This window comes from Leopardus geoffroyi, chromosome A2 (assembly GCF_018350155.1).
Source record: "Leopardus geoffroyi isolate Oge1 chromosome A2, O.geoffroyi_Oge1_pat1.0, whole genome shotgun sequence".
Taxonomy (NCBI): domain Eukaryota; kingdom Metazoa; phylum Chordata; class Mammalia; order Carnivora; family Felidae; genus Leopardus; species Leopardus geoffroyi.
In genome coordinates this window covers 81,208,971-81,230,032 of record NC_059331.1, presented here as the reverse complement: position 1 = coordinate 81,230,032, position 21,062 = coordinate 81,208,971, and the positions used below count along the sequence as shown (strand labels likewise).

Below are 21,062 nucleotides of genomic sequence, written 5' to 3'. Positions count from 1 at the left end.
AGAGGTTTGTGTTTAAGAACATTTTGATAGATGTGTGGAAGACCTGAACTACAGAAATAGTTCCAGGTGTGAAAAGAGGCTGGGTTAAGAGATACTACGTATAAAATAAATTGGTCTTAGACACATCGGATGTAGACCTGGAAGAAAGAAAGGAATGAGGAAAGTAATGTTATCCTGGTATCTGACTGGGGTGACTATGCCACTAACCAGAAGAACTGCAATCAAGGGGTCCAGATTTGGGGAAACGTCAAGTTCGGTTTAGAATATATTGAGTTCAACGTACCTAAATGGCATCCAGATGTAAATGCCTTGTAATACTAATGACAGCATTCATAGAGGATTTACGTGCTAGCCACCATGCTATGCACATCCTCTGCATTGAATCCTCAAACCTTTACTATCTTCCTTCTGGGCATAGGATGTTGTGCCAGGCTCTTGGGAACCTATGTATGGCACACAGCACAATATGTGTTCATTAATATTAATGAATTCCAACTCTTAAAAACATGAGTATTAAAATCTATATTAATTATTACATTAAACAATTCAATCTCTGAATGTCAAAATAAGATTGAGTTAATAGGTTTCATGAAGTAATGTTTTGCAATCCAAAATAAAATTGTAATTTAAGGTGTGTTCATCACAGCTTTGTTCCCCTCCCCAAAGTAATTATATAGACCCAAACCTAGGCTGTTTGCCCTTCAAAATATGGGGGAATTCAGCATATTATATAGCAGCTTGAGTAGAAAGTGTACTCCTCTGGATCCAAAAGAACTCAATGTCAAATTCTTCTCAGGCATAAATTCTGGTGTTTTGACTTTGGACTAGATAAAGCTGTCAAGTGGGAATGTATATAACCCTGAGAACTGAAAAGAAGGCTGTTTAAATCCAGGTTCAATCATCTTGGGATATACAGCACCAGTTCAAAACACCATTCTTTAGGAAATTAAAAAAGTCGTCAGATCCACCTAGAGCCAATAGCAAGAAATTTTACTATGGCCCCATGAGTCAGCTCTTTGTTGTTCCTTTTAATCTTATCTGTCCTCAGGATCACTTAGGAACACTTTTTGCCTACCACAGCCCCAGGAAGGCTTCAGTTCCTCCCCCTATAGGGTAGTTTGTGAGACCTTGAAGCAAGATTAAGGGTTCCAGGATGATTTTACCAAAGTCTCCTAATTCAGCTCTCTTTGTTTGTAAATTGCAAAGGCAGGGATGTCAGGAACAGTGGCTGTAACTGCTAAACTGAAATGTAAGCTATAGAATAGCCATGGGGAAAACAGATTTCTTTGAATAGCAAAAAAAATTTAACATTGGGCAAATTCAAATGGAACACACCATTATTTTTCACTTTAACTATTAAAGCAGATATGGTAAATCAAAATCTATTAGGTGATTCTGATTTGTTTAGTGTGAATTAATGAAAAAACATCTCAGGATATTGGGAAAACATTTAGTGATACAAGCTACTGAGTAAGCAAGAATAGACAAGGGAAGATTTTGATACATCTAATGTAAAATTCACACAATATTTGGGTATACAAAGGTATTCTTTTTTTCCCCGCTTTATTGAGGTATAATTGACAAATAAAAATTGCCTATATTTAAGGTATACAACTTGATGTTTTGATATATGTATACATTGTGAAATAATCACCACTATCAAGCTAATTACCACATCCATCACCTCACTTTAAAAGATATTCTTAACATGCTGAAAAATATCTCTGTAGGTTAAACACCTCATTCATGTTATGGACTTGCTTACTGAAACTTTTATCTCCCTCCATCTCACAGTTTAAATAAACTTTCAACCGTCCTTATTACAAAGAATTTAAAAATTCCAGAGTCTGGGATCTGAATGAAATAAATACTCTGCCCACCACCATGGTCCGACGGCCCTTAGAGAATACAGCCACACTTTCTACCACGCTCTCTGTTCTGAGAGTGACAGACAGCAGAACAACCGCTGAGCATGGCAGAAAGCGGCCAAGGTTTTTGGCTCCAACTATAAACCTGACCCCTTTCCCCTGCCATAAAACATTTGCCTTTGGTTATATCCTCTTCCATCAACTCCACAACAGAGGATTCCAGCATGGTTTATAAATGGCATGCACCCTTTGGGGGCACTACAGGGCATGACTGCTGTCGGCCGTTAAGCCTGCCATCTGGCCTTGCTAAATAATCAATGTGTGTGTTTGAAGGGGGTATGCCAAGAAGCTCACAGGCCAATGAATATACACACACCATTATTCTCCCTGACCGGCCTCCACCAGGATTCGTGCACACTGCTGGACCGGCGACAGCCCAGGCTGCTATGCTCACATCAGCTTCACACTTGCCACCTCAGTCTTATGAGGGCCTCAAAAAGTGTGTATTCTCTCCTAGGTGTTCAGGGAATGGAGGCAATGGTGAGGATTTTTCCTTATTGAAGTTGGGGTTCTTGAGGGTTTTAATGTTTACTCTTAGTATATGTGCTGCCAAAGCGAGCACTTTAATGTTTACTTTTTTTAATGTTTACTTATTTATTTTTTGAGAGACAGAACACTTGTGGGGGGGGGGACAGAGAGAGAGGGAGAGAGAGAGAGAATCCCAAGCAGGCTGTCAGTGCGGATCCCAATATGGGGCTTGTTCTCATGAACCATGAGATCATGACCTGAGTTGAAATCAAGAGCCAGACACTTAACAAAATGAGCCACCAAGGTGCCCCTAATGTTCATTTTTTTTTAAATTTTTAAAATTAAAAAAAATTTAACATTTAACTTGAGAGAGAGAGAGAACACATGTGAGTGAGTAGGGGAGAGGCAGAGAGAAAGGGAGATATGGAATCTGAAGCAGGTTCCAGGCTCTGAGCTGTCAGCACAGAGCCCGACGCGGGGCTCGAACTCGTGAACTGCTGAGATCATGACCTGAGCTAAAGTTGGACACTTAACTGACTGAACCACCCAGGTGCCCCTAGTCAGGCTATATATTAACCACACTCATATTAACATTTTCAACAGGACTCCTTGTATGTGATTCTGAGGGATATGACTTAGGTCTGCAGACTTTTCTATATTGCTCAATAGTAATTCCCATAAATGACTGACTTCCCCTAGTTCCTTTTAGGTTTTCAGTCTATTCTTTTTTTTTTTTTTTTTTTTTTTTTAATTTTTTTTTTTTCAACGTTTATTTATTTTTGGGACAGAGAGAGACAGAGCATAAACGGGGGAGGGGCAGAGAGAGAGGGAGACACAGAATCGGAAACAGGCTCCAGGCTCTGAGCCATCAGCCCAGAGCCTGACGCGGGGCTCGAACTCACGGACTGCGAGATCGTGACCTGGCTGAAGTCGGACGCTTAACCGACTGCGCCACCCAGGCGCCCCGGTTTTCAGTCTATTCTGAAATTACTCTGGTCACCTCTGACAGTAGTTCACTACCATGTTTATCTTTAAAATCACTTCGCGGCATTTTGAGCAATCCCCCAGACAGTCACATGGCTAACCTCCTTTCCTCCTTGCTCTTTGCTCTGATGTCACCTTCTTGGTGAAAACCGCCTGACTTAGCTGCTCTCCTATTTAAAACTGCAATCTGCCTTTTCTTCTTCCACCCAACCATGTAGCCCTGCCCTACCCTATTTTTAGTTTTTGTTTTTTCCTGTAGCATTTACCATCTCCCAACATGTATCACATTTGACCATTTAGGATGTCTCAAATTTATTGTTTCTCTCCACTGTAATATAGGCACCAGTGGAGCAGGGATCTTTGCTCTGTTCACTGATGTATCCCAAGATCTAGCCTAGAACAGTGCAGGACCCATGGTAGGCATTCAACAATCCTTCTTGAGGACAAAATGTTAAATGAATTCACTTCTTTACTGTCTACTGCAGGTGAATGAACCTAAGCACCTTCCACTTTCACTTTCACCTTCACCTTCCACTTTCAAAACAACTGAGAGTATACAACCTATCACCTTCCACCCCAACCCCAAACTAGAAATAGAAAGCCCTGGTTCCTCAGCAGTACTGTGACATGTCAGCAGAAGACATGTTAATTATTTAACACCTTAGGATTCAAGATGAAAACCTAAAATCTCTGAACCTAGCGTATGTCCCAAGAGCACTGAGGAGACCCATTAGTGTTTAGGTGAAACTGTGAATAATTTTCCGATTTCTTAAAATAGTGATTCATACATTTTTCAAACTGAGGTCAGTGTAAAGGACATTCCTCTGTGACACTGCTTTCTGTTACAGCCATGCTGCCTCATGGTGTTCCGTAGCATAAAGTCAGGGTTAAAGAAGATTTTTCAGAAAGGCCAGTGACTTTTCAACTACAAAATGTTTAAGGTGATTCTTCAGCAAACATTTATAGAGTATCTGCTTTTATTTTACTTTTTAATAAAGTTTATTGATCTATTTTGAGAGAGAGAGCAGCAGAGAGAGGGAGAGAGAGAATCCCAAGCAGGGTCCCACTGTCAGTGCAGAGTCCGACACGGGGCTCCATCTCATGAACCATGAGATCATGACCTGAGCCGAAATCAGGAGCCAGATGCTTAACTGACTGAGTCACCCAGGCATCCATGGAGCATCTGCTTTTATGGCAAGCATTGCTAGCTGTTCAGAAAAACAAAAAATTAAGTCATGGTTCCTGCCCTCAGGAAGCTTCCAGTTGGAGGACATGAGTAGTTAAATAAAAATTATGATACAACAGAGAGCAGTCATGTTAAGAGACTCAAGTCCTCACAAAGGAAGAGGCAGGGGAGTTGTAATTTAGAATTTGCCTGCAGTTCTGAGAAGTGATTTCTTTCACATGCCTCATCAGAATTGTCCCTCCGTCTTGTTAAGTATAACCCTATACTTGTTATTTGGGTAAAGGGGGAAATTTGTGTTATTTCTTTATAACCCAAATGATATAAGTTTGCTATAAAAACTTAGAAAATACAGGTAAGTATAAAGAAAAAAAATTAAACATCCACAATCTCACCACACTGATCTACTTTCTCAGGCTTTTTATTTCACTCTGGCTGACTTGACTAAACCTTTGCTCCAGCAAGATCCCTCCTCTTTGCCATTAACTGAGCCTGTACTTTGTGTCTGGGCTCTGAGAGTAAGGTTACATAGAGCTTGGATCCAGACTACCTCTCTATGATTCCAAGGTCCTCATAAAGTCTAAATCCAACCGTAAGTGACTGCCCACTGGCACTATCTCCTCAGCCTCAAGAAAGGAAAAGCAGCCCCTGGTGTCCAGGAGCTGACCTGACACGGCTGGGCCTTGCTGTTCTCCCAAAGAACAGAAATGACTTCACAGAACATCAGCTGCGGACAAAGCCACTCTGGGGTCATCATGGGACAAGACAGACACAGGACCACTTCGTCATGATGCCTGAAAGTGGACACAACCAGAAAGAACATTGTCTACCTCATGGTACACCACATATCCCCTTCTCCTGGAATAGTGGTGACGGTGCTGTCTCTTTACCATTTTTAGCTTAACCTCACTCTTGTCTACCCTCCCTGTAGATTAGGGTTTACTGAGATCCATAACCAGAATGACTGTTTATGGCATCCAATACAGAGCAAAGCCCCACTTATACAAGACCTTGCCAAAATCATGAAATACAGCTCCAAATCTCATAGTAATTCCTTTTGTAACATCCTCTTATTGAGATGTCCCCTGGTTCTACGGCATGATTTCTTCGTACTGGAATGAGCACTAAAACCAACCTGTCAGCTACAGGGGTGCTCTTGGTGGTCTTTGCTGCAAGGCACTGGATGCCTATAAATGTGTTCTGGTGATATCAGGGGGGTGGGGGAGGGAAAGAGAGAGAGACAGTCCCCATCCTTTCCTTCAGTCTGCTTTCCCCTCTGGCTGCCCTCTTTCCTTCCCTTTAATCCTAGATTTTTCTGCCCAAAGCCTCAACTTGAAACACTGCCTCACACTTACTTCTCAACTCACAATAATCTTTCTTCCCTTGAATGTCTGTCTCCAAAGCCTGGGCAAGAGCTTTCCACACTACAGGGCAGCTTCGGGTAGTCTAGTCTCTCCTGAAACCATCCTCATTTATAGCCAAATCACTAATAATGTTCTAACTGCAAAATCTTCAAGGCTTTTCTCATACTTCATCCTCTCCATTCTCTCAGAGGCCTTTTTTTGTCCCTGTTGAACACCTCTACCATGTTGAAATGTCTCCCTTGAGTTTCCCAGTCTCCCAAGCTTGCCTCTTCTCTGGAATTCCTTCTTCTTCCTGCTCCTGTGCCATCGCTAGTCTTCCACACTGAGGCCCTTCCTCCCTTCTCCCAAGGATCTCCCTGGATGAGCACATTCCCTCCTCAGCACCAATATGTTAATGTTTCTCAAATCTGCCTCTCTTCCTAGCAGGCTGCTGGAGAGCCCTGCAGGGTGGAAAAGCAATTCCCTCAGAGACAACGTGCTGAAGACCAGATTATTACGTTCTCTCCCAAACACCTGAAGTTTCTTCATTTCTTCTCTCAGTCCCTGCTATCACCGGCCGCCTGGTCACCCAGACCAGAAACCACAGAATCACCCTGGATCCTCTTCCCTCCCTCACTCGCTACTTTGATCACATCTTCTCTGAAGTCTCTCTACCATAACTCTTTCTTTCTCCAAGACCGAATTTTCATTTAGCTCTTGCCAGGGTGACACAGTATCCTACTACTGCTCTGCCGTCTCCCATTCCTAACCTCTGCAACCCATTCCACCCCCATCCCCTGTTTTCTTTCAAAAACACAGATTGTTCATGTCACCCTCCTGCTTTCCACTGTCTACAGAACAATGTTTAAACTCCAGAGCAAACACAGGGCTTCACTTACCCTCCCAGCCTCATGGCTTAGCTGTAATGACGTACCAGGTAGCTTCCTCTTGCTCACGTCTATCTGACTAGTTGGATTCAACTGCTCATTCATTCATTCAATAAACATTTACTGGGTACATACTATGCACCAGACATTGTGTAAGGCTTTAGCAATTTCAGTAATAGAAAGCACAGGCCCTGTCCTCAAGGAGCTTGTATCTAATGGAAGACAAAGCACCTGTGATAATGTTCTTATGTAATATGCAAAACAAAGCAAAACAAAACAAAACAAAAAAAACGGCAGCCCAGTTAAATGAGTGCATGCTGAAGTAAGTGCTTTATTGGAAAGGCAGTGTAATGTGATGGTTATCATCATGTGCTCCTGGCCAAACTGCCTGAGTTCCAGTCCCAGCTCAGCCAATTCCTAGCTCTGTGATCTTAAACCAGTTGTTCTCACTGTGTCTTTGTTCTAACATCTGTAAAGTGGAGGTAATAATAGTTCCTTCTTCAGACAGTTGCTGTAAGGATTAAATGAAGTCCTGGTTTTAGAATGGGTAGAGTGGAGTCTGGCACATAACAGTGCCGACAGTGTCTCCATTTGTATTATTATTGTGCCTTGAGAAGTATGTCCAGGGATTATGTCACCACGTACGAGAGTCACCAAGACCAGCTTGAGGAGGAGCTTGAGGGAGATCAGAGATGTTTTTTCAGCAGGAGGCAATACCTAAGCAGGGTCTGACAGCCTGAGTTAGCCAAACAAGACACAAATGGGTAGTCCAGCCCAATAAAATGGGGTGGGGGGGCAGGCATAGAATGTAAATAATACAAGGGTGATGGAGTGAGGTGCATTCTGGAATTTTAAGGTAGAAATGACAGGATGACAAGAAATGAGGTGGGGGAGGCAAACTGAAGCCACATTGTGCAGGATTTTCCTTGTATGCTGTGAGAAGCAGTAGGGATTTTTACCTTGAAGATAAACTATTGCCTCCAATGGAGATATTGAAGGGTTTTAAGCAGGGACATGACACAATCATGTTTCCATTTCAGAAAGCTCATTATAGCAGCCCTTCTTAGGGTGCTGGGCAAGTGGGAGCAGGGAATCCCAAGAGGAGGCTATTAAGCAAATCCCAAAGGAGATGATGGGGCCTGATCCAAGGTTTGTCGGGGGAGGGGGGGGGAGGGGGAGGGGAATGAGAAGAAGATAGATGGAATTCCTCCCCTTTTTATTTAAACTGCTGTTGACCCTTCAGAACTTGCTCCCTGGGGAGCCTTTCCTAAGGTCCCCAGGCAAACTTAGCTGATCTGCCATTTATAGCCCAGCCCTGGAGAACAGGAAATGGGTCTTTCTTCACTTTTATAGCCATATTTAGCACTGTGAGTTAAGAAAAGGTCTTTTTAGGTGTTAGATACAAGTTTCAACGAATGTCTTTTAAGGAAAAGGATCTAGATGATAGACTACCAAAGGCATCACTAGCATGTTTTCTGATCCTTTTACTTTTTCAACATGCTTAGCCGCCAATATAAGTCTTATGATAATAGCTGTCCTGAAGCTCCACAAAGCAATATTTGTTTTGTTTAAATTGCTTAATTTAATTAAAACCAAAAAACCTACTAAGTATGTTGTAATTGAAAATTATTATGCTTTGGTGATTATGATTGTCATTTATTTCTCTTTTATAAGCACATTAAATATTCTTCTTCCAATGTATAGGAAATTATAACCTGTTAAATTTATGTTCTTTTATTTAAGGAGATAATTAATGTTTTAATGAAAAGTAGGTCCAAAACAGATATAGGATTTACAGCACCAATTATTTTCCTTATTATGCCTGACAGCAGGAAGCCATCACTCTTGTTAGTATTCTTTCCACCCTATCTTGGATGGATTGATATGATTTCAATTGATTAGGTGTTGTTGAAAGCTTAATGTTTTCCTTTGGTCCTGGGCTGAATAGCATTTTTCATAACATCCACATCTACCGTTGTGTAAACCATATTCGTGTACAATCTGACTGAATAAGGCTTTTTTTTTTTTTTAACCCACTGGTTGAGAATTTTTCCCACTGGTTTTTCTCGGATTTTTCTTTTCATTTTAAATGAACCCAATTCCAGCAATTCATTTACAATAGAAAAGACTAAAAAAATCCAATGCTTAAAAGAGATCAACTTTTAGACAATGGTAAATGTTAATAAAATTAGACATATCTTTTTCTGACACTATGCATTTTTCAGAACATTAATGTTCACTGTTATATGGTGTTCTATATTTTCAGTATTGTGAACATTTTCAGTCTGAAAAAAGATTTACACTGTAACAGAGTTCTTGAGCCTATTCAAAGGCTATCACATTTTTGCATTCACAAAAGTCACAATAAAAATCAGTTCAACCTAAGAACACTGATAATATTTTTGAAACTATAACTAGAATGGGGTTTTCTGATTCAAGAGTTACATACGTACACAATCAGAAATTTGCCAGTAGTAATCATCAGGTGTCATATTATTTAGATAAAGCCATATTGATGATGTATATATTATTACAACTAATAAATGGTGTTTTCTTAGACCTTTCAGAAACCAATATAATTCTTCCCATTTCTTTCCTGAGCCCATTAGATTCTCTTTAGCAGAGATAATTTGTAGAAATTTCTTTAAATTCAAAAATGTAATTCTTAATGTGACAAATTTCCCAAAAATACGACTGCATAAAAAATTGATATTATGCCTATGATGGTGAAAATGGCATGACATTTACAAAGACTGGCTTCAAATATATTCATTATCAAATGCTTAAATCAAGAAATATATGTATCGCTGAGAAAAACTTGCATTTAATCTATCAACATTTTTTGAATGGCTGTCATATGCCAGGTTCCGGGGAACTAAAGAGCTCTAAAGGCATAGTTCCTATGTTTGAGAAGCCTTCTCTCAAAGGGTATATCTATTTCTTTGCAGAGGAAAATTCTATGTGAAGTGGTCAATGCTACAGTGAGGACACAAATGAAGTCAGGTGGGAGTTCAAGAAGTAGAGTGAACAAACTCTGTGTGGCGGCACGGATCCTGTCTTCACCTTTTCATTGTGTGTGTGTGTGTGTGTGTGTGTGTGTGTGTGTGTGTGCATGTGTGTGGGTACATGTGCATATGTGCATCTGTGAGTCTAGTATGGGTGCGACTCAGGATGTGTATGAGACACTCAAAAAGTACAAGCCATTTAATGTGACTATTTAATGTCCACTTAACGTATCTAAAACGATACGGCATCTATCCACAAGTCTGAAATTAATGGTGCACACAGTGGAAACAAGAATATAGACATGGCACACAGATCATGTTTAAAAGCAATTAAGTAGAAACATTTTCAACAAAGTTGACAAGAAATTTAAGTGGTAAATTAAACAGATAGGGTTTTTTTGGTAAAATTCTAAAATTACTAAGATTTATATTTCCAGAACAACTAAATGTAATTAGTTAGAAAAAAATAGGAAAAGAAGATAAATTTTCTCTTAGTTTCTCTTGCTCATGTTTAGTATTTCCAGAAGTCTATAGATCTTTGTTGATAATTACTAAATACAAATCCATAAATCCCCCTTAGGAATACGAAGGGATCAATAATTCCATTTTTAAAGCATGATGATCAAGTAATAGTGATGAAATACTTAGTACATAGGACACAGGGCCTACCGTGAGTAATTTTGACAAAACTAACATAGAGGAGTCCGAGATGATTCTTACCTCCTTGTTCACACAACTGCTGGGCTAAAGCATCTTTGAAAATAATCTGGCCCCTGTGCGTTGCCGTAGCCCTGAAAATGAATAGGAAAGGTTAATCTAAATCTTGTAAATTTGGTGATAATTTAATGTATTTTTAAAATTTTTCAAAAAACCTCATTCTTAAATGTTACTGTATAGATGCAATCTTTTTAAAACTGAGTGCATTTGAACAGTGATACAAATGAACAAGAGTCAAGGCTTAACCCAAGGCACCTGGGTTGAGAATTATCTTCCAGTTTAGGGGCACCTGGGAGGCTCAGTCAGTAAAGCTTCCAATTTATGCTCAGGTCATGATCTCATGGTTTGTGAGTTCGAGCCCTAAGTCAGGCTCTATGCTGACAGCTCAGAGCCTGGAGTCTGTTTCGGATTCTGTGTCTCCCTCTCTCTCTCTCTGCCCCACCCCCCCTTCATGCTCTGTCTCTCAAAAAATTTTTAAAAATTAAGAAAAAAAAGAATTATCTTCCTGTTTTACTTTGTAAAGATATTGTAACATTCGTGTGCTTATTCTGAAAACTGCAGATATGAGCAAATCCTGGATAGAAGAAAAGGTATGGAAAGGATGCTGATTAAAATTTCTTCCTCAGGAGACTGGTATAAAATGTTTTGTGAAGCAATAAGGATATTAACACAGGAGACAGATGCTCCTAATGTACTTTCTTTTCTGAAATCAACAGTCACCATAACACATAGAGAGTTTAGACAGAGAATTATATTTTTTATTTTTAATTTTATTATTTTTTAATGTTTATTTACTTTTGAGAAAGAGAGAGAGACAGAGCATGAGCAGTGGAGGGGCAGAGAGAGAGGTAGACACAATCCACAGCAGGCTCCAGGCTCTGAGCTGTCAGCACAGAGCCTGACATGGGTCTCGAACTCACAAGCAGTGAGATCATAACCTGAGCCAAAGTCGGTTGCTCAACTGACTGAGCCACCCAGGCGCCCCAAGATTTTACATTTTTTAGAAGTATTTTTTAAAGAGCTATTCAGAGGTTCTGTAATAAAATACATCTTATAATAATAAGATACATCATAATAAAATACATCTTTTCTCCCTACTGGGTCTAATTCATCATTTGAAGTAGATGTGCATCTTTTCCCGCCTCTAATCAGAGCCGTGCACATATATTGGTGAAAAAAATAGCATCCCTGTAGCAGATGTGTTATTCAGTAGCTATAATAGGAACTGTCTTATTAAAGGAAGAATTATTTATGCTTTATATTTGAAGTATTTTTGCTTAAAAAGTACTTCTCTGGCACAAAATGTATTGTTTGAACAAACTTAAAACAGAAAATCATGTCTCTTCAAGGAAATTGATTTTAGAAAATAAGCCATACAAAAATCTTTTTTGTAACTGAAAAATATTAACATTAAATCTCAACTTTCATTCTACCAAAACCACCTTAGGACAAAAAATAATTTGATTCAGCCATCATTTACTGAAGATGGATTATGTACAAGGCACTGAAAAGTCTGCAGAGGGCAAAGTTTGGCCTCTGTATTTCCCCTCCATTTGTGTACCTCTCAGTCAACATCTTGTCCTTTGTGGGGCCCACGGGACCTCATGGCTCCCAACGTTCCCCACTCTGGTCTCTATGTGGATGTACCTTCCTTCTCCATGCTGCAGACCTTTCTGATTTTTATTCCCTGTTGAACTGTTACTATCCCCTAGTGTCAGCTCCCAGGACCCAACTCTCCACAAGTAATCTGACAAACCAAGCCATGCTGAAGTGTTAATGGGTGATGCTGCTCCAAGCTAACATATTTCAGCAGTGAAACAGAAAAATATTACACATACACAATGGAATAATAGAGCTTTGAATGGTGGGAAGGAGACAAAATTGGAAAGAAAAATTACTGGGCTGCCTTCATTTCACACTGTATGTGACGTTTATAACGTAATCAGCCCTTGTTGTCACATATTAATCATTATCAAAATTGGGGCGTCTGGGTGGCTCAGTCGGTTAAGCGTCGACTTTGGCTCAGGCCACGATCTCACAGTTTGTGAGTTCGAGCCCCGCGTCCGGCTCTGTGCTGACAGCTCAGAGCCTGGGCACTACTTCGGATTCTATGTCTCCCTCTCTCTCCACCCTTCCCTTCCCATCCCAGCCCCACCCCTGTCTCTCTCTCAAAAATAAACATTAAAAAATTAATCATTATCAAAATTACTAATAAACAGAGGTTACCACACTATATATTCACATGTGTTTATAGGTTTTCCTTTGCCATTAGCAAACTGAAAATGAAGAGGGCTAAATATAGTGCTAATCCAAGCCACAAACATGGCCTATGGACTCAATAGTCAATTGCAGGTTTTATGCCCAGAGGGGACATGGAAACTTGATTTATCTAAATACATTTCATTGTCAAATCTCAATCAAGTCAAGAGCTTCTGAGTTCACACTCACTTCTAATAGCAACACAGCAATCACAAATGGAAAACTTTAATTGAAATTTGCTTTGGAAAGAACATATTTTCTGACATCATTAACCACCAAGAAAAGTCTTACAACATACAGTGTTCAAGTGTTCACTTTAGTTGTCTTCTGATAGTGAGTATACAACATCCCTATTGTCGTATTTCTCATTGATCCACAAACTTAGTTATCATTGTGCCAGTCTATGTTCCCATAAACACAATGAGGCCAAAGTACCCAGAAAAAAATCAGCTCACAGAGGTTTTGCCTTCTCCCTAGATATCAGAGATACTGAAATACCCTGGTCACTGCACAGCACCTTATGAATAGTCCATACCTCATTCCCAATACTCAGTTTCCTCAGATTTAGTATTTGTTGTTTTCATGCATGCTTTTACTTCTGCTACTTTGGTCTGATGAGTACATTTCTGAGGGACTAGGGAATAATTGAAACTGAAGGCACTTTTATCATTTGGTCAAAATTTCTTTAGCAGTGGTACTTACTCTTTAAACAAATATATGAAATCTCAACATGTTCCTATATTCCTAGCTTTTGAAGTCACTGGGTTCCCTCGCCTCATCCAGCATGATCCTCGTCACCCATTCCCCAAAACCTCCTGGTACACTTCTCAGGAACTCTTAGGGTTTTACAGTGGCAGAATTTGAAAACCACTGAACTAATCTAGCTCCTTACGGTGCATGGGTCAGGGCACTAAGGCCCAGTAAGAACATGTTGAGGGTCACACAGCCTATTAATGGCAGATAGGACCTGATCCAAGGTTCCATTCTTTCCAAGTCTTCAAAATGTGCTCCAGAGTAGTGTCTAGGAGTCTCCACGGGAGTCTGGGGAGAGGCAGCAGGGGGCGCTCCAGGCACCACCACTTCAACCAGAGCATCTGGGCTTTATAAGTTCTAATAATTTAATGTTGTTTGAAGGAAGGGCTCAGCAATTAGAAACTGGCTTGAGAAGCACCCCACGTGCCCAATGTCATTATCTGAAATTCTCTGCTTGTGAAAAGTCGAACTAGTAATAATAACGTGACTGCTAAGTGTATATATATATATATATATATACACACACATATATATATATATATATATATATATATATATATATATATATATACATATATATATGTATATATACACACACATATAAGGACTCTAATAAATTAACTCCATTAATCCTGGCCACAACTCTATAAGGTAGACATGATTATTCCCATTTTCCTGGGACACAGAATTATTGTGTGATTTGCTGAATGTCACACGACTAGTAGTCAAGCCAGGATTTAAATTCAACCAGTCTAAGTGTAGGGGCCTTGCTTTTTTTTTCTTTTTTTCTTTTGTTTTATTTTTGAGAGAGAGAATGAGAGAGAGAGAGTGAGCAGGGGAGGGGCAGAGAGAGGGGGGTACACAGGATCTGAAGCAGTCTCTGCACTGACAGCAGTGAACCTGATGTGGAGCTTGAACTCACAAACCGTGAGATCATGACCTGAGCCAAAGTCTCACGCTCAACCAAATGAGCCACCTAGGTGCCCTAGAGTCCTTGCTTTTAACCATTACATTACATTGTCATTGATCTGGTTCAAAGATCTGAAGGTAGTTTTCACTCTTTTTTCAGAGGGAAAGCCTACTTTCTGGGCCTGATCTTTAAATTCATGTGCCCTATGGCTTGTGTCTCTTCTAACCCTTCAGTCCATAGCTAAACCCTTTTATTTAACCTCCTTTTGGACAAACTTCTTTTCTGTTTCTAGTTGGAAACTCAGCCACTTGGCCAGCAACTCCATGGGGTTGTCTTTAAAAATAGCAAATCCTACCATTTGCAAAAACATGGATGGAACTGGAGGGTATTATGCCAAGCAAAGTAAGTCAGAGACAGATATCACATGATTTCACTCATATGTGGAATTTGAGAAACTTGACAGATGATCATAGGGAAAGGGAAGGAAAAACAAGATAAAAACACAGAGAGGGAGGCAGACCATAAAAGACTCTCAAATACAGAGAACAAACTGAGGGTTAATAGGGATAGGGAAAATGGGTGATGGGCATTAAGGAGGGCACTTGGGATGAGCACTGGGTGTTGTACATAAGTGATGAATCACTCCTGAAGCTAAGACTACACTGTATGTTAACTAACTTGAGAATAAGGAAGAAAGAAAGAAAGAAAGAAAGAAAGAAAGAAAGAAAGAAAGAAAGAAAGAAAGAAAGAAAGAAAGAAATCTCAGGGAGCCTAGGTGGCTTAGTCAGTTGAGTGTCCAACTCTTAATTTTGGCTCAGGTCATGATCTCACGGTTCGTGAGTTCAAACCCTACGTTGGGTTCTGTGCTGACAGTGCAAAGCCTACTTGCAATTCTCTCTCTCGCACTCTCTCTGCCCTTCTCCTGCTTGTGCATGCACTGCTCTCTCTCTCTCAAAATAAATAAATATACATTTTAAAAACATTTAAATAGCATTTCTTTCTCTCTTATTTTAATCCCAGTATAGTTAACATACAGTGTTATATTGGTTTCAGGTGTAAAAAATAGCATTTCTCTTGATCACCTCTCCTACAGTACTTTGTGAGTCCCTTGGCTTCTAATCAGCTCACCATCGCCACAGTCCCCTTTCAACTCTGAGTCGTATTTCCTCCAACAGCCCCCACGACCCCTCATGTCTGTCTTGATCTCTACCAAAGACAAGGGCACAGGATGCCAACCTCATCTATGCCACTGCCCAAACCCTGGAGGGATACACAGGACACAAACACATGGTGAAGGTAATTATCATGTGTGTCACTTTATATATATATATATATATATATATATATATATATATATATATATGTATATGTGTGTGTGTATATATATATATATATATGTGTGTATATGTATATATATATATAAAAGCTCTTAAACCCCTTAGATAACATTTTAATATAAAGGTGCCTAACCCTATGGTAGGTATATGGTTAATCACTGTAAGGGCCTACATATTCACATTGTATCTTGGGGAGAAGAAAGACCAGAACCCAGGTGACCAGCAAGAAAACAGTTCCATTGCTTTATGCCATGAGATGTTTGCTCTACACTCCCAGGATGTGGCCAAAGTCAATAATGGCAAGCTCACTTTGAATATATTTAGAAGTATGAAATAATTTATGGTGGTTTACCTATAGAATTGTAGCACTTATTTCAAATCTATGGAGATATATATATATATTTACATAAAGATAAATAGACATAAGTATAAAATACATCTAAATATATATTAACATAAACTTATACATTTAAAAATAAAAATATATTTACATATATTACATATATTCAAAAATTGCTAAAAGCAGAGTTGAAAGACTCAAAAATTGCCCTCCAATTTTTAATCCACATTATATTTTTCTTATAAAAATAAACAGCTATGGGGCGCCTGGGTGGCGCAGTCGGTTAAGCGTCCGACTTCAGCCAGGTCACGATCTCGCAGTCCGTGAGTTCGAGCCCCGCGTCAGGCTCTGGGCTGATGGCTCAGAGCCTGGAGCCTGTTTCCGATTCTGTGTCTCCCTCTCTCTCTGCCCCTCCCCCGTTCATGCTCTGTCTCTCTCTGTCCCAAAAATAAATAAACGTTGAAACAAATTAAAATAAATAAATAAATAAATAAATAAAAATAAACAGCTATGATAGATGGTGACAGGCTTTATTCATTCTCAGAATTATTTTAGCATAATTTATAGTGTTCTTTTAGGGGCACATCTATCAAATTTGTGGTACTAATAACTATGTTGGCACTACTTTCACTTAATTCTCCCTAAGTAGCAGTAATTTTTCAGAAGAGGTCAAAAAATCCTCATTGTTCACTGTTCTGAGGAGCAGACCAAATTTATTAAATAAGTTTCTAGTAAGTACTTATCATCTTCTTAGGAGATGCAGATATTTCTAGAGCAAGTTTGCCAACAAGAATCCCTATTAACTAAGTAATTTTAAAATTCCTTTGGGCCGTTACAGTCTATAATTTGAAAGCTCTATAGATTCTACAAAATGAAGAAAGTTCATTATGATCACCATATTCAGAGCCTGAAATAGCCATTGTTATGAATTTAAAAAAACATTCCAGAATCTGATTTTAACTGAACTCCTAGAGCAGCTGCCTGCCCCAGCCATTTAAGAATTAGTGTATATCCAGCTGAGGCACGATGTTGAAGCTCAGCGTCTGGAATCGGAAAGACCTGAATTATTTTTGTATTTTATTTTAAAAAGAGAGGAGACGTGTGTGGGGAGAGGGGTGGAGGAAGAGAGAGAGCATCCCAAGCAGATTCCATGCTCACTGTGGAGCCAGACACAGGGCTTGATCCCATGACCTTGGGCCCACAACTGGAGCCAAAATCAAGAGTTAGACGATCAACTGACTGAGCCACTCAGGTGCCCCAAGAAGACCATCATTTAAAAAGCAGTGAGCTGCAGGGCACCTGGGTGGCTCAGTCAGTTAAGCGTCCAACTTCAGCTCAGGTCATGATCTCACAGTTCATGGGTTCGAGCCCTGTGTTGGGCTCTGTGCTGACAGCTCAGAGCCTGGAGCCTGTTTCAGATTCTGTGTCTCCCTCTCTCTCTGCCCCTCCCCTGTTCATGCTCTCTGTCTCAAAAATAAATAAACATTAAAAAAGAAAGTAGTGAGCTGCTACTTATGAGCTATCTGAATTTGTACAATTTCTTTGATCACTCTAGGCTTCAGATTTCCAACATGAAGACAGGGTTAATAACAACAATTATTAGTTGACGATCTTAATAATATTCACTCTTCAGATATAGTCTCTCTACCTAAATAAATTTCAAGCTTCTGGAATAGTAGGAATAGTTAATTAAAAGGAAATTATGCCCCATCAGGCACAGGTCAAAATGACTTCAACATTTGAGGGAATCAAAATTATACTTTTCGGTTCACAATTCACTTTCAATGTGCAACATTGCAATCCAGTTTCCAAAAAAGGAACAGAATGGGGTTTTAATATAGTTGTTACAATGCCTACCCAGGCATATTGTTTCTTTATTTCATGAATCATTTTGCTTACAAATTACTTAAAGAATCATTTTTAAAGGTAGGGCAATGTGCTTGACTTCCAGTAGCAGGTTACTTTTCCCACAATTCTCTCCTGCTTTACTAAGGTCTGGTATGTTACTGTGTCCTATCCATTCACAGTTGGAAGGTCATTCATTCATCAGTGATCTGACATTAACCGCCCACCAGGAAATGTTACTAAATATGTGGGACATGGGAAAGGAGAGAGGTGGTCTGAATTTGGTAAATTTGATATTCAAAGGAATCAGTTCACTTGCAAAGATTCTTGTCCCCTTTTCATCAGCCAATTACTGCTAATTAGGTTGTGGACACAGCTTGACCCTTATTAAAACAAACAAACAAACAAACAAAAAACAACCAAATTCTTTAAAACATATAAAAGGAGTAATGAATAATTTCAGGGAGAAATTTTTTTATATTAAACTCTCAAGCTGTGCCAAGACCATTGCAAAATGGTAAAAGTTTGTGTACATTTTAACAATGCTTTTGCTTTTCAAAGTTTTACTGTTCTCATTTTATAATTATATCTTTTATTCTAAACCATACCATTCTTCCCTCTGTCAAATGTATAAATATTCCCTCAAACACGTTTCAGCATTAATGTTCACTACCCAGTAATCACAAAGTCTATGTGTTCTTAGAGACCACCAAATACATGGCTGAATCCTATTTTCTGATCAAGGTAGAATTTTCATTAGTAAGACAAAGAACATATATAAATAAGATCATTCAAATAGGGCCAATAAATCATCGGTTAATAGTAACTCAGCAAAGCTAACTACTAAAATTGACATATAGAGTTTTGTGGGGTTTAATTTTTTTGAGTGTTTATTTATTTTTGAGAGAGAGAGAGAGATAGAGAGAGAGAGACAGAGCGTGAGTGGGGGAGGGGCAGCAAGAGAGGGAGACACAGAATCCGAAGCAGGCTCCAGGCTCCGAGCTGTCAGCACAGAGCCAGATGCGGGGCTCGAACTCACAAACTGTGAGATCATGACCTGAGCCGAAGTCGGACACTTAACCGACTGAGCCACCCAGGTGCCCCAACATATAGAGTTTTAATCAAAACAAAACTAAGTCTGTGACTTTGGGAGGTAACTTAACCTGTCCGGTTAATTTCCTGATTTGCTTTAAAAAAAAAAAAAAAGCTCCTTGAAGCTCTACAGCCCTGTGACCCCATGATTCCGAGTTAAGTGAGCACACATGAGCATGTACACACACGGACAAAGACAGGTAGATGCAGTCTGCACCAACAGGAGTGCTTCCCAGAGCAGTGCAGTGCATAGTAGCAGAGGTGCACTACAGCAGGCTTGCGCCAGCTCACAAGAACTTCTTTTCTAAATAGTTACATTTTTGTTTCATTTTATTTTATAATTTAATACATGTGTGTATATATAAATGGATTCTGCATGTAGGCTATATTCCCTAATGCATGTAAAATACAAACTTTATCCCAATCATTTAAGTAAAAAAAAAAAAATGAATCCTAGATTTACTTCCTCTTTTACTGGCAAATTTTGTCAATTTTATTTATTAACTCTCAAATTTACCCTTCTTCTCCATCTTCACACCCACTGTTTTAATTCAGGATTTGATAATTTGTCATCTGATAAATTGCAACCCTCTCTTGATTGGAAACCCCCTCCAGATTGACCCCCATGCCAATCCAACTTTCACACTGTGCCAATTTTCTTGCTAAAATTGCTTGATATCCTTCTGTGGCTCTCTATGACTTAAAGGATCTGTCAAATTCCTTAGAATGGTCTAAAAGATTCTTCAGGATCTGGTCCATGCCTCATCTCCCACTATACCCTGTAACTGAGCCATAGAATGCTTTTCACAAGTTCCAGAAAGCATGACTTCTCTCACAGGCCAGGAATTTTCATATTCTATCCCCTGTGCATGGAAGTCTCTTGCCAAAACTCTTATTCATCCTCTAAATGTATTCAAGAATCTCTTGCCCTTATAAAGGCTCCTTGGATATCCCAGATAGTGTTAGACACCTTCTCCAAGGAAAGCACAGCTTATTTCCATACCTCTCACCTAGGAACTTCCTAACATATGATGACTCATTTGGCAGCCCAGGCCTCTCTTCAGGCAGACATTCCTACTATAAATTCAAATAACATGGTAAGTAACAAACTCATATTCATGACTGCCTAATAACCTTAACCAACACAAAACCAAGGTTGATGCCTTCTAAATTCACCAAGACTAAACCCCTGCAATCTGTAGTGAAAAGATTAACACCCTGGGAAGTTAATTAGGTTAAAGAAGAATTGATTGCCTGAGTGTATAAGATGCTGCGAATCCATATATCTCTGAACCTGGCAAGAATTTTGTCAAAGGCATTGTCTTTGGAATTTTAACAACAAGCTCAGTCGAGACATTAAATAAGGACCTTTTAGTGCAAACAAATTATGCTTTTTATCTCTTTAAGGAGAGAAGTAGTTAGCCTATAATTAGATCTCTGGGATGAAATTACAAGCACTGATATAGAAGCATGAAATATTTTTCCAAATAATCTAGCAGAAATCATTGAAAGGAAAGTTTATTGTTTATAACAGGAGGTTAATCTCCATTAAAAAACAAGCAAGGCATCACTGAAAAAGATGCCATGAATGATCTTTCTTATTCAATTCAAAGACTTTTGGAAGCATTTGGCATATTAAATCAGCAATAGGAATTTTCCAAAAGATAATTCCAACTTTGAATGTGATTTGAAAGTCCCTGGGAGAAAAAGAAAAAAGGAAAGGAAAGCAAGTGAAAATAAAAAACAAAAAGAAAAATGAAAAAAAGTTGGAGCTTACAATAAGAAAAAAAGCCATTTTCTATACAATTATCATTAGATTCAGCATATGCAGAAAAACTTCTCCCAAAAGGGTATTTTTTTTAATGTTTATTTATTTTGAGAGAGACACGGAGAGCAGGGAAGGGGCAGAGAGAGAGGGAGGCACAGAATCTGAAGCAGGCTACAGGCTCTGAGCTGTCAGCACAGAGCCTGATGCAGTGATTGAACCCACAAACAGTGAGACCATGACCTG

The 21,062-nt window shown here is 39.3% G+C and overlaps 1 protein-coding gene across 3 annotated transcripts in view; it reads right to left on the bottom strand.

Moving 5' to 3' along the window:
* The window catches only part of RELN (reelin), a 531,804-nt gene that overhangs the window by 296,782 nt on the left and 213,960 nt on the right, over positions 1-21,062 (bottom strand). For all 3 annotated transcript variants that reach the window (XM_045494541.1, XM_045494542.1, XM_045494543.1), the window contains exon 4: positions 10,519-10,589. In XM_045494541.1, the coding sequence (XP_045350497.1) occupies positions 10,519-10,589 (71 nt within the window). The remainder of the gene's footprint in view (positions 1-10,518; positions 10,590-21,062) is intronic.